At 68.5% G+C, this 21,572-nt stretch overlaps 1 protein-coding gene across 1 annotated transcript in view; it reads left to right on the top strand.

Annotated features, from left to right (window-relative positions):
- Positions 1–8,216: 8,216 nt before the first annotated feature.
- MUC5B (mucin 5B, oligomeric mucus/gel-forming) overlaps positions 8,217–21,572 on the top strand; it is a 33,264-nt gene continuing 19,908 nt past the window's right edge. The window contains exons 1-30 of the mRNA XM_070067231.1: positions 8,217–8,328; positions 9,911–9,967; positions 10,281–10,352; positions 10,516–10,777; positions 10,872–10,986; positions 11,090–11,180; positions 11,327–11,433; positions 12,269–12,470; positions 12,743–12,868; positions 13,145–13,262; positions 13,346–13,484; positions 13,638–13,748; positions 13,880–13,949; positions 14,165–14,302; positions 14,531–14,695; positions 14,805–14,899; positions 15,599–15,725; positions 15,907–16,162; positions 16,544–16,599; positions 16,700–16,800; positions 16,933–17,084; positions 17,345–17,483; positions 17,569–17,682; positions 18,413–18,592; positions 19,102–19,341; positions 20,260–20,416; positions 20,688–20,816; positions 20,959–21,103; positions 21,191–21,234; positions 21,312–21,509. Coding sequence (XP_069923332.1) covers positions 8,217–8,328; positions 9,911–9,967; positions 10,281–10,352; positions 10,516–10,777; positions 10,872–10,986; positions 11,090–11,180; positions 11,327–11,433; positions 12,269–12,470; positions 12,743–12,868; positions 13,145–13,262; positions 13,346–13,484; positions 13,638–13,748; positions 13,880–13,949; positions 14,165–14,302; positions 14,531–14,695; positions 14,805–14,899; positions 15,599–15,725; positions 15,907–16,162; positions 16,544–16,599; positions 16,700–16,800; positions 16,933–17,084; positions 17,345–17,483; positions 17,569–17,682; positions 18,413–18,592; positions 19,102–19,341; positions 20,260–20,416; positions 20,688–20,816; positions 20,959–21,103; positions 21,191–21,234; positions 21,312–21,509 — 4,018 coding nt within the window. The remainder of the gene's footprint in view (positions 8,329–9,910; positions 9,968–10,280; positions 10,353–10,515; positions 10,778–10,871; positions 10,987–11,089; positions 11,181–11,326; positions 11,434–12,268; positions 12,471–12,742; positions 12,869–13,144; positions 13,263–13,345; positions 13,485–13,637; positions 13,749–13,879; positions 13,950–14,164; positions 14,303–14,530; positions 14,696–14,804; positions 14,900–15,598; positions 15,726–15,906; positions 16,163–16,543; positions 16,600–16,699; positions 16,801–16,932; positions 17,085–17,344; positions 17,484–17,568; positions 17,683–18,412; positions 18,593–19,101; positions 19,342–20,259; positions 20,417–20,687; positions 20,817–20,958; positions 21,104–21,190; positions 21,235–21,311; positions 21,510–21,572) is intronic.

The following is a 21,572-nucleotide window of genomic DNA, read 5'->3' as shown; positions in this document are numbered from 1 at the left end:
GGACCCCCCCCCAGGCCTCCTGCCACAGCCGCGGGGCTCCCACTGGGGTCTGGGCCCCCCAAGGGACAGGCACCGCGGGGTGGGCTGCACCTGGGCCTCTCCCCCTGGGGCCCGGGGGCCCGACTGCCAAGCCTGCAGGTGTTAAGTCAACACTGGGGTTCCTGGAGGAAGGGGAGGTGCTGTTTGCCTCCGACACTTGGTAATCTCCGGTCAGGACGGACGCTGTGGCCCCTGCTCCTGTTTGCTCACCCTGTGTCGTCCTAATCCTGAGCAAACGGGCTCGGGCCTGCCCTTGACCACCCTCTTGCCCCACACCTGCCCCACCCCCGCCCGCACCCGGGCCCTGAGTTTGCTGTTCCCCGGGAGCTGGGCCGCCTGGAGCGCCAGCCTGGGGCCTGGTCCTGCCATCTGTGTCGGCCCAGGCTGGCCCCGCCCCCGACCCCGCATTCTGCCTCTTTCCCCCGCACCCCGTGTGTCCCTGCTGTGCCTGTCTCGCCTCCCTGGGATGCCCGCGGCCCCTCTGCGGCCTCCTCCGGTCAGTCTTCGGTGCACGGGGCTCTCCCGGGAACGTGGCGTCTTGCTGTGGTTTGGAGTGGAAAGGTGGGCAGCAGGGCAGGGCAGGCAGAGCTGTGGAGGGCGCTGTTGCCACCCCTCCACTCTGCCGTGTCCCCGGAGGCTGGGCAGGGCCACACCCAGGCAAGGGTGGGCACAGGCGCCGGCTCCCGTGCCCATCGTGCAGCACAGCTGGGGAGCCCCTGGCCTCGCGCCCGGCTGTACGCAGTCTAACGTGACCACACGTGGCGAGCGGAGGTCTTTGCGGAATTAGCTTGCAAGCATCTGGAGAAAACGGCACTGCCGTCTTCCTCAGTAAAACAGAGGAAAGGAGAGAAGAGCAGGCGCTAAGAGTGCAGGGCCCGGCTCCCAGGACCACATCACAGACGGCAAATCCACTGGAGACATCACACGGCTGGGGCCTGCAGCGCCCGCATCCCATGTGGCGCCGGTTCGAGTCCCGGCTGCTCCACTCCCGATCCGGCTCCCTCCTAATGCACCTGGGAAAGCAGTGGACGATGGGCCAAGTGCTTGGGCCCTGCACCTAAGCAAGAGACCCAGAAGCATCTCCTGGCTCCTGGCTCCGGATCGGCGCAGCTCCGGCTGTTGTGGCCATCTGGGGAGTGAACCAGCAGATGGAAGACCTCTCTCTCTTCTGTCTCTCTCTCTCTCTCTGTAACTCTGACTTTCAAATAAATAAATAAAATCTAACAAAAAATAAAACCTTCTTAGCGGGCCGGCGCCGCGGCTCACTAGGCTAATCCTCCGCCTAGCGGCGCCGGCACACCGGGTTCTAGTCCTGGTTGGGGCGCCGGATTCTGTCCCGGTTGCCCCTCTTCCAGGCCAGCTCTCTGTTGTGGCCAGGGAGTGCAGTGGAGGATGGCCCAGGTGCTTGGGCCCTGCACCCCATGGGAGACCAGGAGAAGCACCTGGCTCCTGCCATCGGATCAGCGCAGCGCCGGCTGCAGCGCGCCGGCCATGGCGGCCATTGGAGGGTGAACCAACGGCAAAGGAAGACCTTTCTCTCTGTCTCTCTCTCTCACTGTCCACTCTGCCTGTCAAAAAAAAAATCACTAAAAAAATATATAAAACCTTCTTAGCAAAATATCGTTCATAGCAAAAGACCAAAAAAAATTTTTTTAATCATAAATTGGAGGCGAGGAGCCGGGGCGCCGTGCAGGAGGAACTCCTCAAGAGGTAACCGCAAGGCTTGGAGCCACAGATCCCAGGAGGACGCAGCCCGCAGCCGCCGGGAGGCGCGCCGACGCCCGACTGTCGGGAGAGAGAGGCACAGGGCAGGAGCACCTGTCCCATCAAGGGATTCTCAGCTGGAGACCGGGAATCCTGCGCCAGGGAGGCGGTGGGTGCCCTGTTTGTTTGAAGTGCAGAAAAGAACTGTCCACCAGGAATTCCGCATCTGCCCAAACTGTGCTCCAGAAATTAGGCAGAGGGGCCGGCACTGTGGTGCTGGGGCTAGGCCACGGCCAGGGACGCCGGCATCTGTGTCCGGCGCCACGTCCAGCCCCGGCGTCTCTGTTTCTGTGTGCCCAGCCCCTGCTCCCCGCCACTGTGCCTGGGGAGGCAGCAGGTAACGGCCCTGGCGCTCGGGCCCCTGCCGCTCGCTCGCTCTCTCTCTCGCCTTTCAAACAAATCTTTTTTAAAGATTAAGCTGAAATGAACCCATTCCCAGACAAACAACAGCCGAGGGAGCTCGTGGAGACTGGACCTGCCCCACGAGGAATGAAGGTTACAGTGGACGGCCCCGCGGGACTCCAGCTGTGCGGACAGACAGGGGACAAGCGTGACTCGGCCACAAAAACTGACTCGTGCATCGGAACCGTCGCAGACCCACGATCCCAGGTACGCGAAGCACAGGTGGCTTGTGACACCAAGAGCATTGGTGGGACTGCCTAGAAGCAGGCGGTTTTTAAAGATTGATTGACTGATTTGAAAGTTACAGAGAGAGAAAGAGAAAGGTCTTGCGTCTGCCGGTTCACTTCCCAGATGGCCACAACGGCCAGGGCTGAGCCAGGAGCTTCTTCCAGGTCTCCCACCTGGGTGCAGGGGCCCAGGCACGGGGCCGTCTTCCGCTGTCTTCCAGGGGCATCAGCAGGGAGCTGGATGGGAGCGGAGCAGCCGGGACTCGCGCTCCAGCCCCCGCAGCCCCCGCGGGTGGAGTTCTCCGTGCTGCTGCAGTTAAGCTGCTGTGGATTCGGACGGCAAAAAGCCGACAACACACACAGGAGAGGGAAACAGTCAGACAAACACGGGGCAGGCGCGGAGGAAGGGAGGAAGCCGAGCGACACGGCAGTCGGCTGGGCCGCCCGAGCGCGGTGGGAGACACACCCAGAGGCCCCGCAGCCCCGCAGGTGGGCCGGGGGGAGGGGGAAGGGGATTCCAGCAGGGGCGGGCCTCCCGCCAGACCGGGCAATTGCTCAGACGGCGCGAATCAAGAGAAGAGAGGATTCAACAACAGGACGTCACAACCGTAAACACAACGCACCGCACACCAGAGCCCAACACGCACAGCGCAGGTGTGGACAGACAGACCTACAGCCGCTGCTCGGACCCAACCGGACACAGGCCGACGGCCGGCGAGAAACACAGGGCTCAGAGCTCTGTGGGTGTGAGCCCACGTGATGGACACACGCACCAACACGGCACCCGACGGCACATGTGACTACACGGCACACACGGACCAACATGCCACCCAACGGTACACGTCTACACAGCACAGCACAGCACATATAGGACATGCCAGCTCTCAGCACACATGTCTACACAGCACACACAGACACTCCACCCGACAGCACACGTGCCTACACAGCAGGGCACACACACAGAACACACCCCCTGACTGCACGCTCATGTCTACACAGCATGATACTGGTCTACACAGCAGGGAACTCTCTCCTGGATAGTCTGTGTGTTAGGATTCCCAGGAAAGTCTTATCAGCTTTGGACAACTGAGCTCCACGGAGTCTTCTCCAACCACAGGGAACCGGGCCGCACAGGAGCGCAGAGGGAAATCCACGAAGACTCCCATGGACCCCGGCCGCGGGGCAGCGGGGACCTCTGGGAGGCTGAATGGGAGCAGAAGCCCAGCACAGGGGCCCTGTGGCCTCAGCCCCCCCGGGACAATGGGGAGAGGTCCCCATCACCTGGGTAGGGGAGGGAGGAAGCAATGAAGGAGCCCACGGAGACAACTCGGAACCAACGCCGGCGCTGCGGAAAGACCCACGCGACCGAGACGTCATGAGCAGAGAGCCCGTCAGACTGCTGACACCCGGGCGCGGGAGGGGGACCTTCCCCGGACAGTCACCTGCCACGGACCCGGCGGCCGGGGTGGGCAGACGCGCTCCCACAATCCCCCGCCTCTGGACAAACAGCCACGGGAGAGCCAGCAGGGTGACCCCGCGACCACGTGCTCCCAGCAAGCCCCAGACACCGGAGGATTCGCCGGGAGCTCCACCCAGCTGCGCCCCGGAATCCGCCCCCAAGCAGCTCATGCCCCGGAACTGGCCGGCCCCACGAGAAGAGCGAGCAACACCGACCGAGGACAAAGCTAGCGTGGTTCCACCGCCGGCTGTGAGACCCCAGACGGCAGCAGGCCGGGAGTCCGTGTCCGAGGGGACAGAGCGCGCCTGCCAGGTGAGCGCCCTCTGGAGGCGCAGCGACTTAAACGCGGTGGAAACAGCGGTTCTGCTCTGCGCCCCTCACCGCAACTTAAAAAACAAGTACACAAGCCCTCCAGTGCCCCAAGTGCGCCGGTCAACACCCCGCTCCACAGCCCTGCCTCGTCCCCGCCCCCACGAGGGGGCGCCGTGGGCCGAGCGCCTGTCTGCCCGGGGCCTTTGCGGCTGCTGTTCCCACTCTGCCCTGGCTGATGTGGGTCTCAGAAGGCACTGGGGGTCCCCCACAGGTGTAACCACGGGTGTTGCCCACAGGTGTCACCTACAGGTGTCTCCCACGGGCACTGCCCACAGGTGTCCCCCATGGTGTCCCCCACGGGTGTCCCCCCAGGTGTTGCCCACGGGTGTCCCCCACAGGTGCTGCCCACGGGTGTCCCCCACAGGTGCTGCCCACGGGTGTCCCCCACGGGTGTCCCCCACAGGTGCTGCCCACGGGTGTCCCCCCCAGGTGTCCCCCACGGGTGTCCCCCCCAGGTGTTGCCCACGGGCATCGCCACAGGTGTCCCCCACAGGTGTTGCCCACAGGTGTCCCCCTCGGGTGTCCCCCACAGGTGTCCCCCACGGGTGTCCCCCCCAGGTGTTGCCCACGGGTGTCCCCTACAGGTGTCGCCCACGGGTGTCCCCCACAGGTGCTGTCCACGGGTGTCCCCCACAGGTGCTGCCCACGGGTGTCCCCCACGGTGCCCCCCACGGGTGTCCCCCACAGGTGCTGCCCACGGGTGTCCCCTACAGGTGTCCCCCTCGGGTGTCCCCCACAGGTGCTGCCCATGGGTGTCCCCCACAGGTGTCCCCCACAGGTGCTGCCCACAGGTGCCCCCCACGGGTGTCCCCCACAGGTGCTGCCCACGGGTGTCCCCCACAGGTGCTGCCCACAGGTGCCCCCCACGGGTGTCCCCCACAGGTGCTGCCCACGGGTGTCCCCCACAGGTGTCTATTTCTGTTCCCCAAGAGGGAGGGCTTCTTGCTGTTTGAGTCCAAAGATTGTGAGGTGCAGCTTTGAAGGGGCTGCCAAGCCCCCCGTGGCAGCACTTGCTGGGAGAGGGGGAGGGGAAGGATGACAGGGAAGGAGGGGGAGGGGGGAGAGGCAGGGAGGGAGGGGGAGAACGGGAAGGGGGGAGAGCAAGGGTGGGGGAGGGGGAGGGATGAGGAGGAGGCGTCAAAGGCACAGACCATGTGGTTACCAGGAGAGCAGGAGACGTGGCGGGGCGGGGGTGGAGGTGTAGGTGGGGGTGGAGATGGTGGGGGAGGTGGGGGGTGGGGCGGGAGTCACACCCTAGGCCTCCACGTCCCTGCGGCCCGGGCTGGGGGTGGGCACGGCCCTCCTCACAGCAGGGGCAGCTCAGGAGGCCCGGATGCCAGGAGGTGACCTCCGCAGCCCCTGGCCACGCCTCTGGAGGGAGGCGTCAGTGCATCTTTCTGGAAAGCTCCGAGTGGGCCAGGCGAGGACAGGGCCTGGCCGTCCGAGAGCCCAGGAGGGCACAGCCCACCCCTCGCACGTGGGGCTGCAGTGCCCCGGGGACCACCCTCCGTGCTGTGCCGTGGCTTGGGGCCCACTGTCCAGCAGTTATGGGAGCCCCTGGGGCGTGGACCTGAGCTGCAGGTGCAGCCACCACACGGCGTCTATGAGCCGACATGGTCACTGCCCCCACGCCCAGCCGGGGACCCCCAGGGCTGTGCCGTGGACACCCCCTGCTGCCCGTGTGGAGCTGGGCAGTGAGGGCGCTGAGGGCGCGCCTGACGCAGTCCTGACCCTGGGGCCATGTCCCAGGCTGCACCCGGGGTGGGGTGTGATGAGGAGGCGGACGACCCCCACGCGGCTGCCCCGCCCTCGGCAGCTTGTGGCTGGGGACAGGACGCACGCTGCGCGGGGGTCTCCATGTCCAGGGCTGGCCGCAGCCTCCTTTCTCCGGGCGCCCGGCACTCAGAGGCAGGAATGAGGGACAGGGACCCTCCCAGGGCAGGGCCAGGCTCTGACATGGCAAAGCCACAGGGTGGCTCCTGGCACAGCCGCGCTCACGCTCCCGGGCCCCCCTTCCTGCGGGAGCCGGGTGGGAGCGGGAGCGGCCGCCCTGCTGGCCTCGCTGCTTCCTGGAGCTCCTGGTTCCAGCTCCCTCAAGTGTGAAGAGGTAAACTCCCGGAGACCGGCTGAGCAAACAGGCGGGGCTCCCTGCACCGCATCCGGGTCGGGTCGGCTCCTCCGCCGCGACCCCGAGCCCCCGGCCCCCAGCCTCAGCCAAGGGCAGCGCTCCACGGGGAGGATGGGGCCGCAGCTCCCCCTCCGCCTGGTGCTCCCGTGGGGCACTCACCGCGTGCCGGCCAACCCTGGGCGGGGAGCTCTCCAGGCAGGGGCGAGGCGCGTCCCCAGCTCTACCAAGGAGGACGCCAGACGCCCGAGCAGACAGTGTGAGGGGCTGAACAGGGGCCCCCCGAGTTGGGCCCGGCCCCCAGGCTGGGCAGGAGGCCCTAACACTGGGGGATTTGGGTGGGGAGCACACCCTCTCCCCACTGGGAGGGGCCTGCTGCTGCAGGGGCCCTGGGCACCGACGGGCAGGGGCTCCTGGCGCTCACCACAGTGCTGAAAAGCGTGGCATCTCCTGTGGGCTCGGGGCCACTGAGCACTGCCACGCCGGCGCTGCCGGCACCGCCTCCCCCCCCAAGGTCCTCGTCTCCCAGCAAACACCGACTCCCCCTCCCCACCCCTGGCACCCCCTGCTACTTCCTGTCCCCGGGAGCCACCCCACGGCAGCAGGTGTGTGCGCCCTGGTGTCCCGGGCAGGCTGTGGTCTGAGGGTGTTTGGGGCCCCTCTGGGTGGAATCTCGGGGTGCAGCAGTGCCCCTCTGGGTGGAATCTCGGGGTGCAGGGGTGCCTCGCCTCACTTTAGGAGCTGCAGGCGGCGCCGGCTGCCGGCGCTCTGGTGTCTCCTTGTCCTCGTCCAGCTCTGGGTTCTCTGTGTTTCCCACAGCAGCCAGCCGGATGGACCACGCGGCTCCCAGGCTCATGGGCTGGGTCCCCCGGAGTCTGTGCCCTCGGCGCGGCACCCCGGGCTCTGGAAACCACCCTCGCGCCCTGTCTGGTTCCCGGGAGCTTTCTCAGATGCACTCACGCAGCTGTGGGTCTCGGGCAGCGACCCAATACCTGAAGCGCGCTCCAAGCAGGGGACGGAAGCCCTGGACCTTAGTGGAGGCTTCGCTGCCGAGGGGCAGAGTCCCCTGCAGCCCCCCAAAGTCCAGCAGCACCAACCAATTGGGGGCTGGGGGCTCGGGGGTCCCCCTGGCGCAGGTGCCTGGGGCTGGCAAAACCTCCAGCAGCGCAGGGTCTCCCGCGTCAGCACAGTGGGCAGTACCGTGTGCAGTGTCCACTGTGGGGCTGAGCTGGCAGTAGGGAGGGGGGACAGAAAGTCACGGCCTCCATTTCCCCTCGAGCCTGACCCTCCCGGCATCTGTGAGGGCCTCTGGTCAGCTCGGCTAGGGGCTCGGTGTGGACATTCCTCCTGGGACCCCCCCGGACCCATGGCCAGATCACACACCTGGGGCATTCCCAGCTTCCCAGGCCATCCGTGGCCTTTGAACAGCAGGCATGGCCACACCGCCTCTGCCCACTCCCTGTGGACTGGTCAGGGGCACTTCCGGGTGGCTCCCCAGGGCTGTGGAGGCCGGTGGTCTCCCACCTTGAATCCCAGCCCAGGCTCCTGGGCAGAGCTGGGCCCTGCTGGGCGGGGGCAGCCCGGCCAATTCTCAGAAGCTGCATGGGGTGGGTGGGGGACGTCCTTTGTGTCGGGGGCCAGAGCCTCGGTCCTTCCTTCCCTGACGCGGTCCTGCCCCGGCCCCTCCCCGAGAGCAAACACTGGCCGCTAGAAAGGGGGTGGACCGTGCCCCGCGTGGCCCAGGAGCTGGGCACAGGGCCAAGGCTTCCTGCTACATAAGCCCCGGCCCCCCGGGAGCCAGCGCCTGCCCGCTGTGCCAGCACCCAGGATGGGCACCAGGAGCGGGAGCCGGGCACTGGTGTGGGCCCTCGGCGCTGCCCTGCTGCTGTGGCCGGCAGGTAAGGCCAAAGGCCCTCTGACCCTCTCGACACCAATCCGTGGTGCAGTGCTGGGACGGGGGCTTCTCCGGGGACAGACTCTCCCCTGCGCTGTCCCCGGACACCGTCCCCAGTGTCCCCAAAGCCACGGCCCCATGGGGCCCCCAGACTCTCAGCCAAAGCCCCCACGTGGACCACTATGATGTCAGAACCCAGAGGCCGGCTTGGGTTGTGGTGTTGGAGCAGGAGTTGGGTCCCCATAGGAGCAGGATAGGAGCAGGTGTGGGGTGAGGGGTGCTCGCTGGGGTTCAGCCCCCACACGGCCCCTACGCAGGCCTGGAGCTGCCCTCCATGGCTCACAGCCCGCAGGTAGTGGGGCTGGAAAGGGAGCAGTAGATGGATGAGCTGCCCAGGGCCACGCGGCCAGTGGGGGTACTCATGGCACCTGCCGCCCGGCCGTCCCTTCTGTCTGTCACCGACTGCCAGGGTGCGCCGCAGTGCTAATACTCATGGTCAACACAGAAAGACAGGGCCCCAGGGCTGCTGCCCGGTGCCTGCCAAGGCCTTGGCTGCACTGGGCAGGGCCCCGCTCCCTGTTCCTGCTCCAGCTGGGGGGCCTGGGCATGTGGGGGCTCCAGCAAGCTCTCTCCACCTGCGAGGAGACGTGGCCTCCCAGAGCCCACTGCCCATTTTTTGGGGGTGGGGGGTGCGTGTGGAAGCCCGGTCTGGGGAGGAGGGTCACCGATGATCGGCGTCTCCTGGTCCGTCGGTTGGGGCGGGACACCCAGGGAGAGGCTGCAGCAGGGGTTGGGTGACAGAGGGAGCCCTGGAGAGGAAAGTCTGTGGTTCTGACCGCTGGCAGGTGCAGGCTGGCGGCCACGGTTCTGACCGCCCACTGCCCACTGCGGATGCCCAGCCCCACCTGGAGCCTGAGAGCAGGAAGTGGGCGACTTGGCACGGCCCCTCTTGGAGCCCCAGCCGGAGCCACTGAGGCCCGCCCCACCCAACCTCCTCGGTCCCCGTGAGGCGTGGGTTGGGCTAATGGAGGCAGGGTCCAGGAGCCCGGAGCTGTGGTGGGTGAAGCTGTCCCTTGCAGGCCGTGCCCTGAGCTTGGCCTTGGTCAGGCTGGCGGAGGAGGTGTGGCCTGGAGGCAGAGGCCGGGGCAGGTGTCTGAACGGCCACCCCCGCACCAACAGCACACCCCTCGGGGTTCTGTTCTGGGCTGGTTCTGGTCTCGGGTTTCTGCTAAGTCACGCGCGGGAGCCGCTGACCACGGCCCCAACAAAGGTCGCCTTTGTCCTGCCCTGAAGGACGTGAGGGACGGGCCCCATCCCACCCCCTGTGGCCGTGGCCGAGGTCCCCAGGCCAACGCCTCTTCCTGATTCCAGTTCCCTCGCGGGAGCCAGCAGCAGCCCCCAGGACCTGCGGGAGAGGAGGGTGGGACTGCTGGCTGCAGCAGGTCTCACCGGGTGCCAGCGCGGGGCTCCCTTCCAGAAACAGCCAGGACCCGACTCTGGTCTTGCTGGGGCAGGGGAGGGCCTGGGAGGAGACGAGGCCTCGGGCCTGGGCGGTGGGCATGGGGACAACCCCGCTGCATGGACACGGCCGGGGGCTGATGCGACTGCTTCCTTCTCTTCACCCACAGAGACTCAGGGCGGCGAGGAGCTGAGCCCAGGGGGCCAAGAGCCCATAGAGGATGGTGGTATGCAGACCCAGCTGCGGGGTCGGGGAGGGGTCTTCTGCCCAGGCTGAGTGGGGAGGGGCAGCTGCCGTCCCCTGCGGCTGCACAGGTGCCAGGGAGGGGTCTCGGAGTCGCCAGCAGAGACCCAGGAGCAGAGCAGAGGGGCTCAGGCACGCACACCTGTGCACACAGGGCACCTGCAGAGCCACCACGGCAGACAGGGAGGGTGCAGGGAGGGATGGCTTGGCCCCTGGGTCCCTGCTGTCCCCGGGTGGGCAGCAAAGAGGGCACTGGGGCAGGGCAGCTCCCGGGTAACCCGGCCCTTGCCCTGCAGCCTACCCCACACCCACCACGACCCGGCCCGTGACCTTCATCCCGCCCATCACCAGCTACCCCCACATGAGCTGTAAGTGGACGCCTCCCGCTGCTGGCCAGGGCATGGGTGTTTGCCAGGTCTGGGGGTGAAGCCGGCTCAGCCTGGGCAGCCGGCTGGCCCCAGGCTTCTGCTGCAGGCAGCTGGGGGTGGGGCCCGGGGCGCTGCGCAGGGGCCCATCATCCACTCCCCGCAGCCCGGACCCTGGCGCACAACGGCCGGGTGTGCAGCACCTGGGGCGACTTCCACTACAAGACCTTCGACGGCGCCGTCTTCCGCTTCCCGGGCCTCTGCAACTACGTGTTCTCGGAGCACTGCGGCGGCGCCTACGAGGACTTCAACGTGCAGCTGCGGCGCAGCCTGGCGGGCACCCAGCCCACGGTCACCCGCGTGGTCCTCAGGGCCCAGGGGCTGCTGCTGGAGCTCACCAATGCCTCCGTCCTCATGGACGGACAGCGGTGAGCCAGGCCCGGCCGTCCTCGGGTGGGGCTGGGGTCCCTGGGGGCAGGGAGGGCCCTGCCCAGGCACAGCCCCCCGTTCCCGCACGCACAGGGTGGACCTGCCCCTCAGCCGAGCCGGCCTCCTGGTGGAGCGCAGCAGCCACTACGTCAAGGTCAGCCTCCGGCCAGTCCTGACCCTCCTGTGGAACGAGGAGGACAGCGTCCTGGTGAGGACCCCCGGCCCCCACCCCAGCTTCAGGGCCCCCCACAGGAGGGCTGGGCGGGCCCGGGGGGCAGGGGGCAGAGGTGCTGATGCCACCCTGCCCCCAGCTGGAGCTGGACCCCAAGTACGCGAACCAGACCTGTGGCCTCTGCGGGGACTTCAACGGGCTCCCGGCCGCCGGCGAGTTCTACGCCCACAGTGAGCGCTGCCTGTTGGGGACCGCGGCTGAGCGTCCCCAGCCGAGGGCCAGGCGGCCCCTGGGAGGCTGGGAGGCGGTGCCGGGGTCTTGGCACAGGCCGAGGGATGCCCTGGCGGCCATGTGGAGCGCGCTCTCTGTCGGCCAGGTGCCAGGCTGACCCCTCTGCAGTTCGGGAACCTGCAGAAGCTGGACGGTCCCACCGAGCAGTGCGAGGACCCCCTGCCCTCGCCAGCCCCCAACTGCACAGACGAGGTGAGCCTTTTCCTCCACAGGGCACGGGCATTGGGGACAGTGGCAGGGCCGTGGCAGCTGGTGCTGAGGTTTGAGGACAATGGCCCGGCCCTGGCCCGGCTGAGGACCCGGCCTGGAAGGTGGCGCCCGGGTGCAGGGGAAGGAGGCAGGCAGGGCTGGCTCCCACCAGCGGGCAGGGCGGGAGTGGGAACAGGGCCACCTGTGGGCCGGGCACACCTGCTGCAAGTGTGTAGCCCGTGTGTGCCTCCAGCTCCCCTGCCCGGCTGTGGAGCAAATGCGTGCCACACCCACCTGCGCGGGCTGGGCCCCAGGGTGGGCTGGGGGGACGCTCAGCGAGCCCAGAGCAAGACGCCCCTCCTGTGAGCCGGGAGGGCTCCCCCTTGGAAATGACACGGAAGCTCCAGGACCCCGGAGGCCAGCAGAATCCCTGAGCCGTCAACCCAGACGTGAAGGAGACCCCGGCAGGGCAGGGGCAGGGGCTGCCCACAGCCAGCTGGCGGGGGTCTGGGGAGGGAGACCATTCCCCAGCAAGCGGCTCAGAGGCCTGGCACCTCCGCCTCCACCCCGAGCTGCCTCCCAGAGGTGGGCCTACAGCTTTCTCGGGTGCACACAGCACGGGGCCAGCGAGCCTGGAGCTGCAGGGCTGGGGGGGAGGGAGTCCCGGGCCGAAGGTCACCTCCCCAGCGCCACGCAGAACTCTGGGCAAGTTCACAGTGGTCTCGCAGAACAATGGGTGGGCGGCCGGGTGGGTGAGGGATGGAAGAACCCTGAGACGGATGAGGGGCCCCTTGGCCCTGAGCAGGTGCAGGGTGCCCAGCCTCACTGTGCTCCCCAGGGGGACATCTGCCGCCGGACTCTGCTGGGCCCCGCCTTCGCGGAGTGCAACACCCTGGTGGACGCCGACGTGTACGTGGCCGCCTGTGCCCAGGACCTGTGCCGCTGCCCCACCTGCCCGTGTGCCACCTTCGCTGAATACTCGCGCCAGTGCGCCCACGCTGGGGGCCAGCCGCAGAACTGGAGGCTCCCCGACCTCTGCCGTGAGCGCCCCACCTCCAGGATCTGGGCTGGTGGTCGCATGGGGTCCTCCAAAAGAAAGGGGTGGGGGGAGCCAACTGGGGACCACAGCGAGAGAGGGGGCTATGGGGAGACCGAGGGGGAGGCTCAGGGCCTGGAGGCACTCAGGGGTCCTGCCAGGCCCAAAGGGAACATCTGGTCACCCCAGAACCTCAGGCAGGAGTGGGATCTCCTGGGGCAGCCAGGAGACAGCAGGCGTGGGGCCCCGGGCCAAGCTCTGCCTCTCTGGTTGCAGCCCGCACGTGCCCCCTCAACACGCAGCCCCAGGAGTGCGGCTCGCCCTGCACCGACACCTGCTCCAACCCCCAGCACGCGCAGCTCTGCGAGGACCACTGCACGGACGGCTGCTTCTGCCCCCCAGGCAGGTCCCCTCCACCGCTGCCTCCGGGGTCACCTGTGACGGGCAATCCCGGCCTCGGCCGGGGGGCCCAGAGCAGACCCACTGGTGCCACTCATGCAGACCCGTCCTCACTCAGGGGCACGGGTGGATGGGGGTGGAGGAGTCAGTGGTCCTGAGGAGCAGGTGGGGCCGGGGCAGGGCGGCGCGCTGGGGGCTTCCCAGAGGCAGGCAGCAGGGGCTGCACGCCCTGGGCAGGGGATCCCGCTCTGCCTCCATGCCCCCCTCCCCCGCCCCCAGGTACGGTGCTGGATGACATCACGCACTCGGGCTGCCTGCGCCTGGAGCAGTGCCCCTGCGCCCACGGCGGCCGCACCTATGCCCCCGGGGCCTCATTCACAACCAGCTGCCGCTCCTGGTGGGTCCCCACAGCCTCTGCCCAGGGCAGGGAGGGCGCCCCTCGCCCACGCCCCGCCGGCTCACCGCCTCCCCCGCCCCCAGCACCTGCTCCGGGGGCCTGTGGCAGTGCCAGGAGTTGCCGTGCCCGGGCACCTGCTCCGTGAGGGGGGGCTCGCACATCTCCACCTACGACGAGAAGCTGTACGACGTGTATGGCGACTGCAGCTACGTCCTGTCCAAGGTGCACCTGTGGGCAGGGTCTGCGGGCCTCCCGGGGACCCTCCACTCTCCTTCGTCCCTGGGGAAGGGGCCCATCCCCCACCACACCCCCGTGGGGGGGCTGAAAGGGAAGCCTGGGGGCCCCTACCTCACGAGCCCCGCCCCCTCCCGGCAGCCGTGTGCCGACAGCTCCTTCACCGTGCTGGCCGAGCTGCGCAAGTGTGGTCTGACGGACAGCGAGACCTGCCTGAAGACGGTGACAGTCAGCCTGCACGGTGGCGATACGGTGAGTGCCGCCCGGGCCCGGGCCCTGTACTGGGAGCCTCCGGGTGGGGCGGGAAGCGGGCGGCCAGTGGCCCTGGGTCAGCAGCTCCCGCAGCCACGAGGCGAGGCGCTGACCTGTGCCCCTCTCCCCAGACCATCCGGATCCAGGCTGGCGGGGGAGTGTTTGTGAACTCCATCTACACCCAGCTGCCCGTGTCTGCAGGTGTGTGGCTGCCCCCAGCGGGTGGACCCAGCGCCGAGCCTGGCCGGTTCTAGGCTTCTCACCTGCGAGCGCAGGCCGGTGTGGGGAGCTGGTGCCTGTGGGCCTGGCCCCGCCCTCTCAGGAGGGGTCAGTGCAGCTGGCCGTGGGCTAGGGGCTCCGGCCACGCTCCAGGTCCGCAGGGTGGCCTGGCTGGGTGACGCTGCCTTCCTCCGCAGCCAACATCACCATGTTCAGGCCCTCCTCCTTCTTCATCGTGGTGCACACGGGCCTGGGGCTGCAGCTGCAGGTGCAGCTGGTGCCACTCATGCAGGTGTTCCTCAGGCTGGACCCCGCCCACCGCGGCCAGATGTGTGGTGAGGCCCGAGGGGCTTGGGGGCGGGGCCAGACTCAAGGGCTGCAGGCGGGGGCTGGGGGCTAGGGGGCCCTCCCAGAACAGGCTGCACCTGCTCTGGCTCCGCCCCCGTCAGGGCCTGTCCAAACTGGTTGGGAGGCAGACCCTGGGGAGGTCTCTGGCTGGCTGCGCATGGCAGTGCCTGGAGCGGGGGCTGGGCTGAGGGTCCGTGATGCATCCCCGCCCCCAGGCCTCTGCGGGAACTTCAACCAGAACCAGGCTGATGACTTCGCGGCCCTCAGCGGCGTGGTGGAGGGCACGGGTGCCGCCTTCGCCAACACCTGGAGGACCCAGGCCACCTGCCCGGATGCCAAGAACAGCATCGAGGACCCCTGCTCGCTCAGCGTGGAGAATGGTAGCGCGGCCTTGGGGACCCCTGGGGTGGGCTCTGGAGGAGCACAGGCACGCGGGGGGAGCCCCGCCTTCGAGCTGACCCTCCCCCTGGCTCGGTCCTCTGCCCCCAGAGAACTACGCCCAGCACTGGTGCTCGCGGCTGACCGACCCCGCTGGTGCCTTTGCGTCCTGCCACTCCACGGTCAACCCCGCGCCCTTCCACTCGGTGAGAGTCAGACACGGCCGGGGGGCGTGGGGAAGGAGGACAGAGCTCAGGGAGACCCCCGGCAGGCTCTGGGTGGGGGGACTTCCCAGGGCCGCCACACAAGCCGTGGACTGGTGGCCGACGAGGCCCAGGGCACACCTGGTCCCTCCTGGCTGCTCCTGGCCCGTGGCGGTGGCCGGCAGCCCTTGGTTTGTGGCTGCGTTGCTCCAATCTCAGCCACCACCTGCACACGGCCGCTGGGGTCTTATAAAACCCCAGGCATTGGATTTAAGCCCCACCCCCCAGCCTGGTCACACAAAGGCCACGTTTCCACGTGGGTCCCTCTCAGGCAAGAGAGTCAGGACCCAGCATGGCGCTTGGCTCAGAGCCTCAGGACAGCCCCAGGAGCGCATGTCTCCAGGTGGCAGAGCCAGACCCACTCCTCCCGGCCCTCCCACCGCCTCGGGCCCCTCCCCAGTCCCACCCCATGCCCATCGCCCGCGGCCCCCACAGCAGCCCAGCCAGAGCCCACCTCACAGGCAAGCTGGACCTGGCCTTACCCAGCCGCCAGCCTTCCAGCCGCCCCCACCCAGCCTGCCTGGGGCCTCTGGCCCCACCCCTAACACAAAGCCTTTGAGTGGCTCCTCCCTGGGGTTGGGGGCAGGGCCACAGGCCCTGGGTGGGCTGGGCTCCCTGACAGCCGCCCGCCCCGCCCCCCAGAACTGCCTGTTCGACACCTGCAACTGTGAGAAGACTGAGGACTGCCTGTGTGCGGCGCTGGCCTCCTACGTGCACGCCTGTGCCGCCAAGGGCGTGCTGCTCCGCGGCTGGCGGGACGGCGTCTGCAGTGAGTGTGCCGCAACCGCGCGCCCTCCCCGGGCTGGGGCGGCCCCCACCGCAGCCTCAGGCTCCACTGGGGGTCGGAGCAGGCGTGCGCTTCCTTGTCTGGTGCCTCCGTCCCCTGTCTCAGGCGGGAACGCCGAGGCCCAGGTGGGTGAGGGCTGACCCGCGTCCTGTCCCACTCACAGCCAAGTACATGAGCAGCTGCCCCAAGTCCCAGAGCTACGCGTACGTGGTAGACACCTGCCAGCCCACCTGCCGCGCCCTGAGTGAGCCCGACCTCACCTGCGGCATCAGCTTCGTGCCCGTGGACGGCTGCACCTGCCCCGAGGGCACCTTCCTGGACGACGCGGGTGCCTGCGTGCCTGCCCAGGAGTGCCCCTGCTACTTCCACGGCCTCGTGATGGCCGCCGGAGAGGTCGTACATGACAATGGCGCCGTGTGGTACGGACGGGCCCACGCTGCGGGCGGGTGCTAGGCACAGGGGGCCCAGGCTGGGGCGGGCAGGCTGGGGAGCGGGCACCCCGTCACCCGGCCGTGAGACTGCTCCGAGGGCCCCAGGACCCACTGAGAAGCAGGGGTGAGTGTTGAGCTCAGGGCCTCCTGTGGGCCAGGAGGGGTGAGCCTCTGCCCCTGCGCCCAGCGGCCTCTCGCCCCCCCCCCCCCAGCCTTCCCAGGACTCAGGGCCTTGCAGCGGCCAGTGCCACCCTGGCCTCAGGCAGAGGCACGAGGCTGGGAGGCCCAGGGCTTGGCAGGGGCAGGGGGGCCCAGAGGCGGGGCCTTGGGTGGGGCAGCAGCCCACCCGCACTGATCCGTCTCTCACAGCTCGTGCGCCAGTGGGGAGCTGAGCTGCCTGGGGACCCTGCTGCAGAACAGCGTGGGTAAGACCCCTGCCCCCCACCACGGCTGTGCCATGGGCAGGAGGGGCCAGCAGCCTCGGGGCCCTCACCTGGGCCCCTCCCACGTGTGCTGCCTCCCCAGGCTGCGTGGCTCCCATGGTGTACCTGGACTGTGCCAATTCCTCGGCCGGCACCCAGGGGGCCGAGTGCCTCAGGAGCTGCCACACGCTGGACGTGGACTGCGTGAGTCTCCCCGGCCACGGCGCCCTGTGTGGGGAGGGGGACGCAGCCAAGGGTGCTCCCCCCAGGGCCAGGGGTTTGCTCCGTCCTGCGTCGCTGGGCAGGAGCCCCTGACCCGGCTGCCTGTGCCCACAGTTCAGCACGCACTGCGTGTCCGGCTGCGTGTGCCCCCTGGGGCTGGTGTCAGATGGGCGTGGCGGCTGCGTGGCCGAGGAAGACTGCCCCTGTCTGCACAACGAGGCCGCCTACAAGCCCGGCGAGACCATCCGCGTGGGCTGTAACACCTGGTGGGTCCAGGGGGGCCCTCAGCCCTCGGGGCAGGCAGCCTGGGCCGGCCTCAGGGATGCACACAAGACCCACCGGGGCGACCCCAGTGCCCCGTCCTGGGAGGTGCCTGGGCAGCTCGCTGCTCCCAGCAGCACGGGGGCGCCAGGTGTCTGGCCCCTCCACACAGGGGTGGTCTCGGGGGTGAGCACCGGCATGGGCCTGGGGCAAGGGGCCTTGGAGGAGAGATCCCCCCGTGAGCAGGCCCCACCCGCCCCCACAGCACCTGCAGGAACCGCAGGTGGGAGTGCAGCCAGAGGCCCTGCCTGGGCACGTGCGTCTCCTACGGGGATGGCCACTTCATCACCTTCGACGGCGAGCGCTACAGCTTCGAAGGCACCTGCGAGTACACCCTAGCCCAGGTGCGTGCTCTCCCCCCGCCCCCGCCCCCGCTGAGGGCCGGCAGGCTCGGGCGCCCTGAGCAGCGCCTGCCTCTTCGTGTCCCAGGACTACTGTGGGGGCAACGCCAGCACGGACGGCACCTTCCGTGTGGTCACCGAGAACGTCCCCTGTGGGACGACAGGGACCGCCTGCTCCAAGGCCATCAAGCTCTTCGTGGAGGTGCGTGGAGAAAGTCCAGGAGGCAGCCTCACCCCGACCCTGGGCTCCCTCGTCTCCTCCTGTGGCTGCCACAGCAGGCGGCCGCTGCCCGGGGTTCTCGGGACAGACGCCTGCTCCCTCGTCATCCCAGACGCCGGTCTGAGTCCACTGCCGGCAGGGCCCGGCCCCCTGCAGAGCCCTCCCTGCCTCTCCCAGTGCCTGCTGGCTCCAGGCATGCTTGGCCTGGGGCTCCGTCTTCAGGGGCTGCCCCTCGGTGGGTCTGTCTCCCACAGGGAGCCAGTCCTTGGGGTCAGGGTCCACCCACTCAAGACCCCTCACTTGACCCCACTGGCAAAGACCCTGTTCCCAGCAAGACCCCAGGCATGGATCTTTTCTGTGGGGTGCCATTCTCCTCGCCACCCCCTTCCAGTGATTGGGGGCTCAGAGAGCAGAGCTGCCGGCTAGGGGCCGTCCCCCTGAGGGTGGCAAAGGGGTCTGAGTGTGGAAGCGGCGTGGTGCAGCCTCCCCAGCCCCCTCGGCCAGCAGCCCTGGCGTGCCCCTTTCTGCTCAGCCTCTGCCATTTCACTGGGAGTCTTGTGAGCCTGGCCCACCCCTAAGACCAGCCTCTCGCCCACGAGTCCCTGGGTGTCTGTGGCCCCTTCCAGGAGGGGCGCTCCTGGGCCCCTGAGGGCCCACGGGGTCGACTTCCAGCCCCGGCGCTTGCAGCCGCCCCTCGTGTGTGCCCCTGCAGGGCCATGAGCTGCTCCTGCAGGAGGGGACGTTCAAGGTGGTGGAGAGAGCATTGGCCGGGGACCCGCCCTACAGGGTCCGTCACATGGGCCTCTTCCTGGTCATTGAGACCCGCCGTGGGCTGGTGGTGGCCTGGGACCGGAAGACCAGCGTGTTCATCTGGCTGCACCAGGATTATAAGGTGGGGACGGGCTCCTACTGTCGGACCTGGCTGCTGGGGGCTGGGCCTCCAGTGGACAAACACAGGTGGGGTGAGGCCATGCGCATGGCAGCTTCCTAAAGGGTGTCGGGGCAGCAGGCTCCGCTCCCAGCCTCACAGATGGGTGGGCCCCCCACCTGTCCCGCTGTACACCCCAGGACCCACTTCCTACTTTGTCCCCTGCAAGGTCACAGGGGCACTGCCTGTTCCTCAGACAGCGGCCTCCTGCCGTGGCCCCTGCTGTGGCCTCCCATGGTCTCCCCTGTGGCCTCCTGTGTCCTCTCCTGTGGCCTCCCGTGGCCTCCCCTGTGGCCTCCCCTGTGGCCTCCCTTGCCCCTTCCATGGCCTCTCTGTTGTGGCCCCTCCCGTGGCCTCCCCGTGGCATCCCCCATGGTCCCTCCCGTGGCCTCCCCGTGGCATCCCCCATGGTCCCTCCTGTGGCCTCCCCGCGGCCCCAGGCCCCAGGGCCCATCAGTCTCCGCGCTTCGCAGGGCAGGGTCTGTGGCCTGTGCGGGAACTTCGACGACAACGCCATGAACGACTTCACCACGCGGAGCCAGTCGGTGGTGGGCGACGCGCTGGAGTTCGGGAACAGCTGGAAGTTCTCGCCATCCTGCCCGGACGCGCCGGCACCCAGGGACTCCTGCGCCGCCAACCCCTACCGCAAGTCCTGGGCCCAGAAGCAGTGCAGCATCATCCACAGCGCCACCTTCGCTGCCTGCCGCGCCCAGGTGGGGCTGGGGCTGGGGCTGGGGCTGGCGGAGACCGGGCTGCCCCTCTCTCCTCTGTGGGAGCTGGGTCTGGCCAGGCCTGGGCACGTGGCAGGCCCCCGGGGGCAGGCCTGACCATAGCCTGTAGCTATGTACCTGGTTCTAGGCCTCCAGGGCCTGGGCAGGGTCTCCCACCAGGCCAGCCAGCACCTGAACTCCTAGTCCCTGGCACGCAGCTGTCTGGGTTTTCTGGCGGGGCCCTGGATCACAGCCTTAGCCACGGCTCTCAGTGAGGGGCCGCCTATCCCTGGGGGCCACAGGCCCGCCCAGTCCCCAGCACCAACAGGTCAGAAGCAGGTGCTTCTCCAGCCCAGCTGGGGAGAGACCAGCCCTAAGCAGGCTCCTGCTATTTTCACAAAGATTTGGGGGCATACTGGGGAGCGGCGCTCTTTTCTCAATCAGGGCCTCTGGTCAGCAGTGGCCGGGCAGGGCAGCTCCTGACGAAGCAGTGGTAGCCAAGGTGCCTTTGCCTGTGCCGGGAGCCCCAGCCATTCTTGGTAGCTCATCCTGCCGGGCCGGGGGTGGACGCCCCCCTGGCAACCCTGCTGGGGGCACTGGGCAGGTCTTTAGGGTCTTCCCAGGTTCACTCAGCTTCTATGGTGGCAGAAGTGAGAATGTGGGTCCCCTTTGGGTCTGCCACCTGGGAGCCCTCCCCGGGGCCCCCACACAGGTGGCTCTCCTGGTTGGGTCGGGGTCGGCCACAGGGTCTGGTTCAGTGAGCCACTGCTGTCCTGCGCGGCTCAGAGCACGTGCACTGGGCACCCCAGGACCCGCCCACTCTGGCTGCTGGACTCCACACAGAGCACTGGGGACAGGCCTGCCCACTCAGGGCTGTCCCCCGGGTTCTTGCTGAGCCACACCTTGGCCGCTCTGCCCCAGGTCGACTCTGCCAAGTACTACGAGGCCTGCGTGCAGGACGCCTGCGCCTGCGACTCGGGCGGTGACTGCGAGTGCTTCTGCACGGCCGTGGCCGCCTACGCCCAGGCCTGCCACGAGGTGGGCGTGTGCGTGTCCTGGAGGAGCCCCGACGTGTGCCGTGAGTGGGGCGCTGTCCGTGGTGCTGAAGGGCGGGGCCAGAAGGGTGGCGGGAGGGTGGGACTGCTGTGACATCCTGAGTCCTGGGGACCCCTGTGTGAGTACACGCAGACAGCCGGCATGTGTGCACTCACACACGTGTGTCCACGTCCAGTCTCTGCAAAATGGACAAGCCACTGAAAGGCAAGATGGCTCCTTGTGGCAGGGGAAGACCCCCGGGACACCAGGGGGTGGCGGCAGGTGCCCGCTCAGCTGCGCTGTCTGTCCCCCAGCCCTGTTCTGTGACTACTACAACTCCCAAGGCCAGTGTGAGTGGCACTATGAGCCATGCGGGGCTCCCTGCCTGAGGACCTGCCGGAACCCCACAGGCCAATGCCTGGTGGACCTGCCTGGCCTGGAAGGTGAGGGGCTGCCCTGGGGTGTGGCGAGGGCTCTCGCGGGGCCTTCGCCACAGGTGGGGGCGGGGAGGTCGGTGCCCAGGGCAGCCCCGGCCACCTGCGCTGAGAGGGCTGAGGCCCCAGTGGGTGCCCATGCCTGCCCTAGGCTGCTACCCTAAGTGCCCGCCCAGTGAGCCCTTCTTCAGCGAGGACCAGATGCAGTGCGTGGCCCAGTGCGGCTGCTATGACCAGGACGGACACTACTATGACATTGGTGAGAGGGTCCCCACGGCGGAGAACTGCCAGAGCTGGTGAGTAGGCGGTGGGGGCTGAGGGGGCAGGGGACAGGGGGGCAGGGGGCCACCTTCCAAGCGCCCAGCTCTCCTCTTCTCCCCCAGTAACTGCACCGCTGGCGGCCTGCAGTGCGTGCACAGCCTCGCAGGTAAGGGTGGTGGGTGGGCTTGGGGTGGGGCCGGGCGCTGGGAGGCCCCGAGTGAGCTGGCATCTGCCCACCTCCAGCTTGCACGTGCAGCTATGAGAGTAGGACCTTCAGCTACGGGGACATCATCTACAACACGACGGACGGGCTTGGCGCCTGTCTGGTCGCCGTCTGCGGGGACAACGGCACCATATCACGGCGGGCAGTGGGCTGTCCTGGGGTCTCGACCACGGCACCTTTCACCTTCACCACCACCCCTGCCCCTCCCTCCACAGCAAGTAAGCCCCCCCCAACGGGCTCTCCCTGGGATGAGGGAGGACCCAGAGAACACAGGTGGCCTG

Source organism: Oryctolagus cuniculus, chromosome 1, assembly GCF_964237555.1.
Source record: "Oryctolagus cuniculus chromosome 1, mOryCun1.1, whole genome shotgun sequence".
NCBI lineage: Eukaryota > Metazoa > Chordata > Mammalia > Lagomorpha > Leporidae > Oryctolagus > Oryctolagus cuniculus.
Note: the sequence above shows the minus strand (reverse complement) of the source record. Positions and strands in the feature narration are given on the sequence as shown.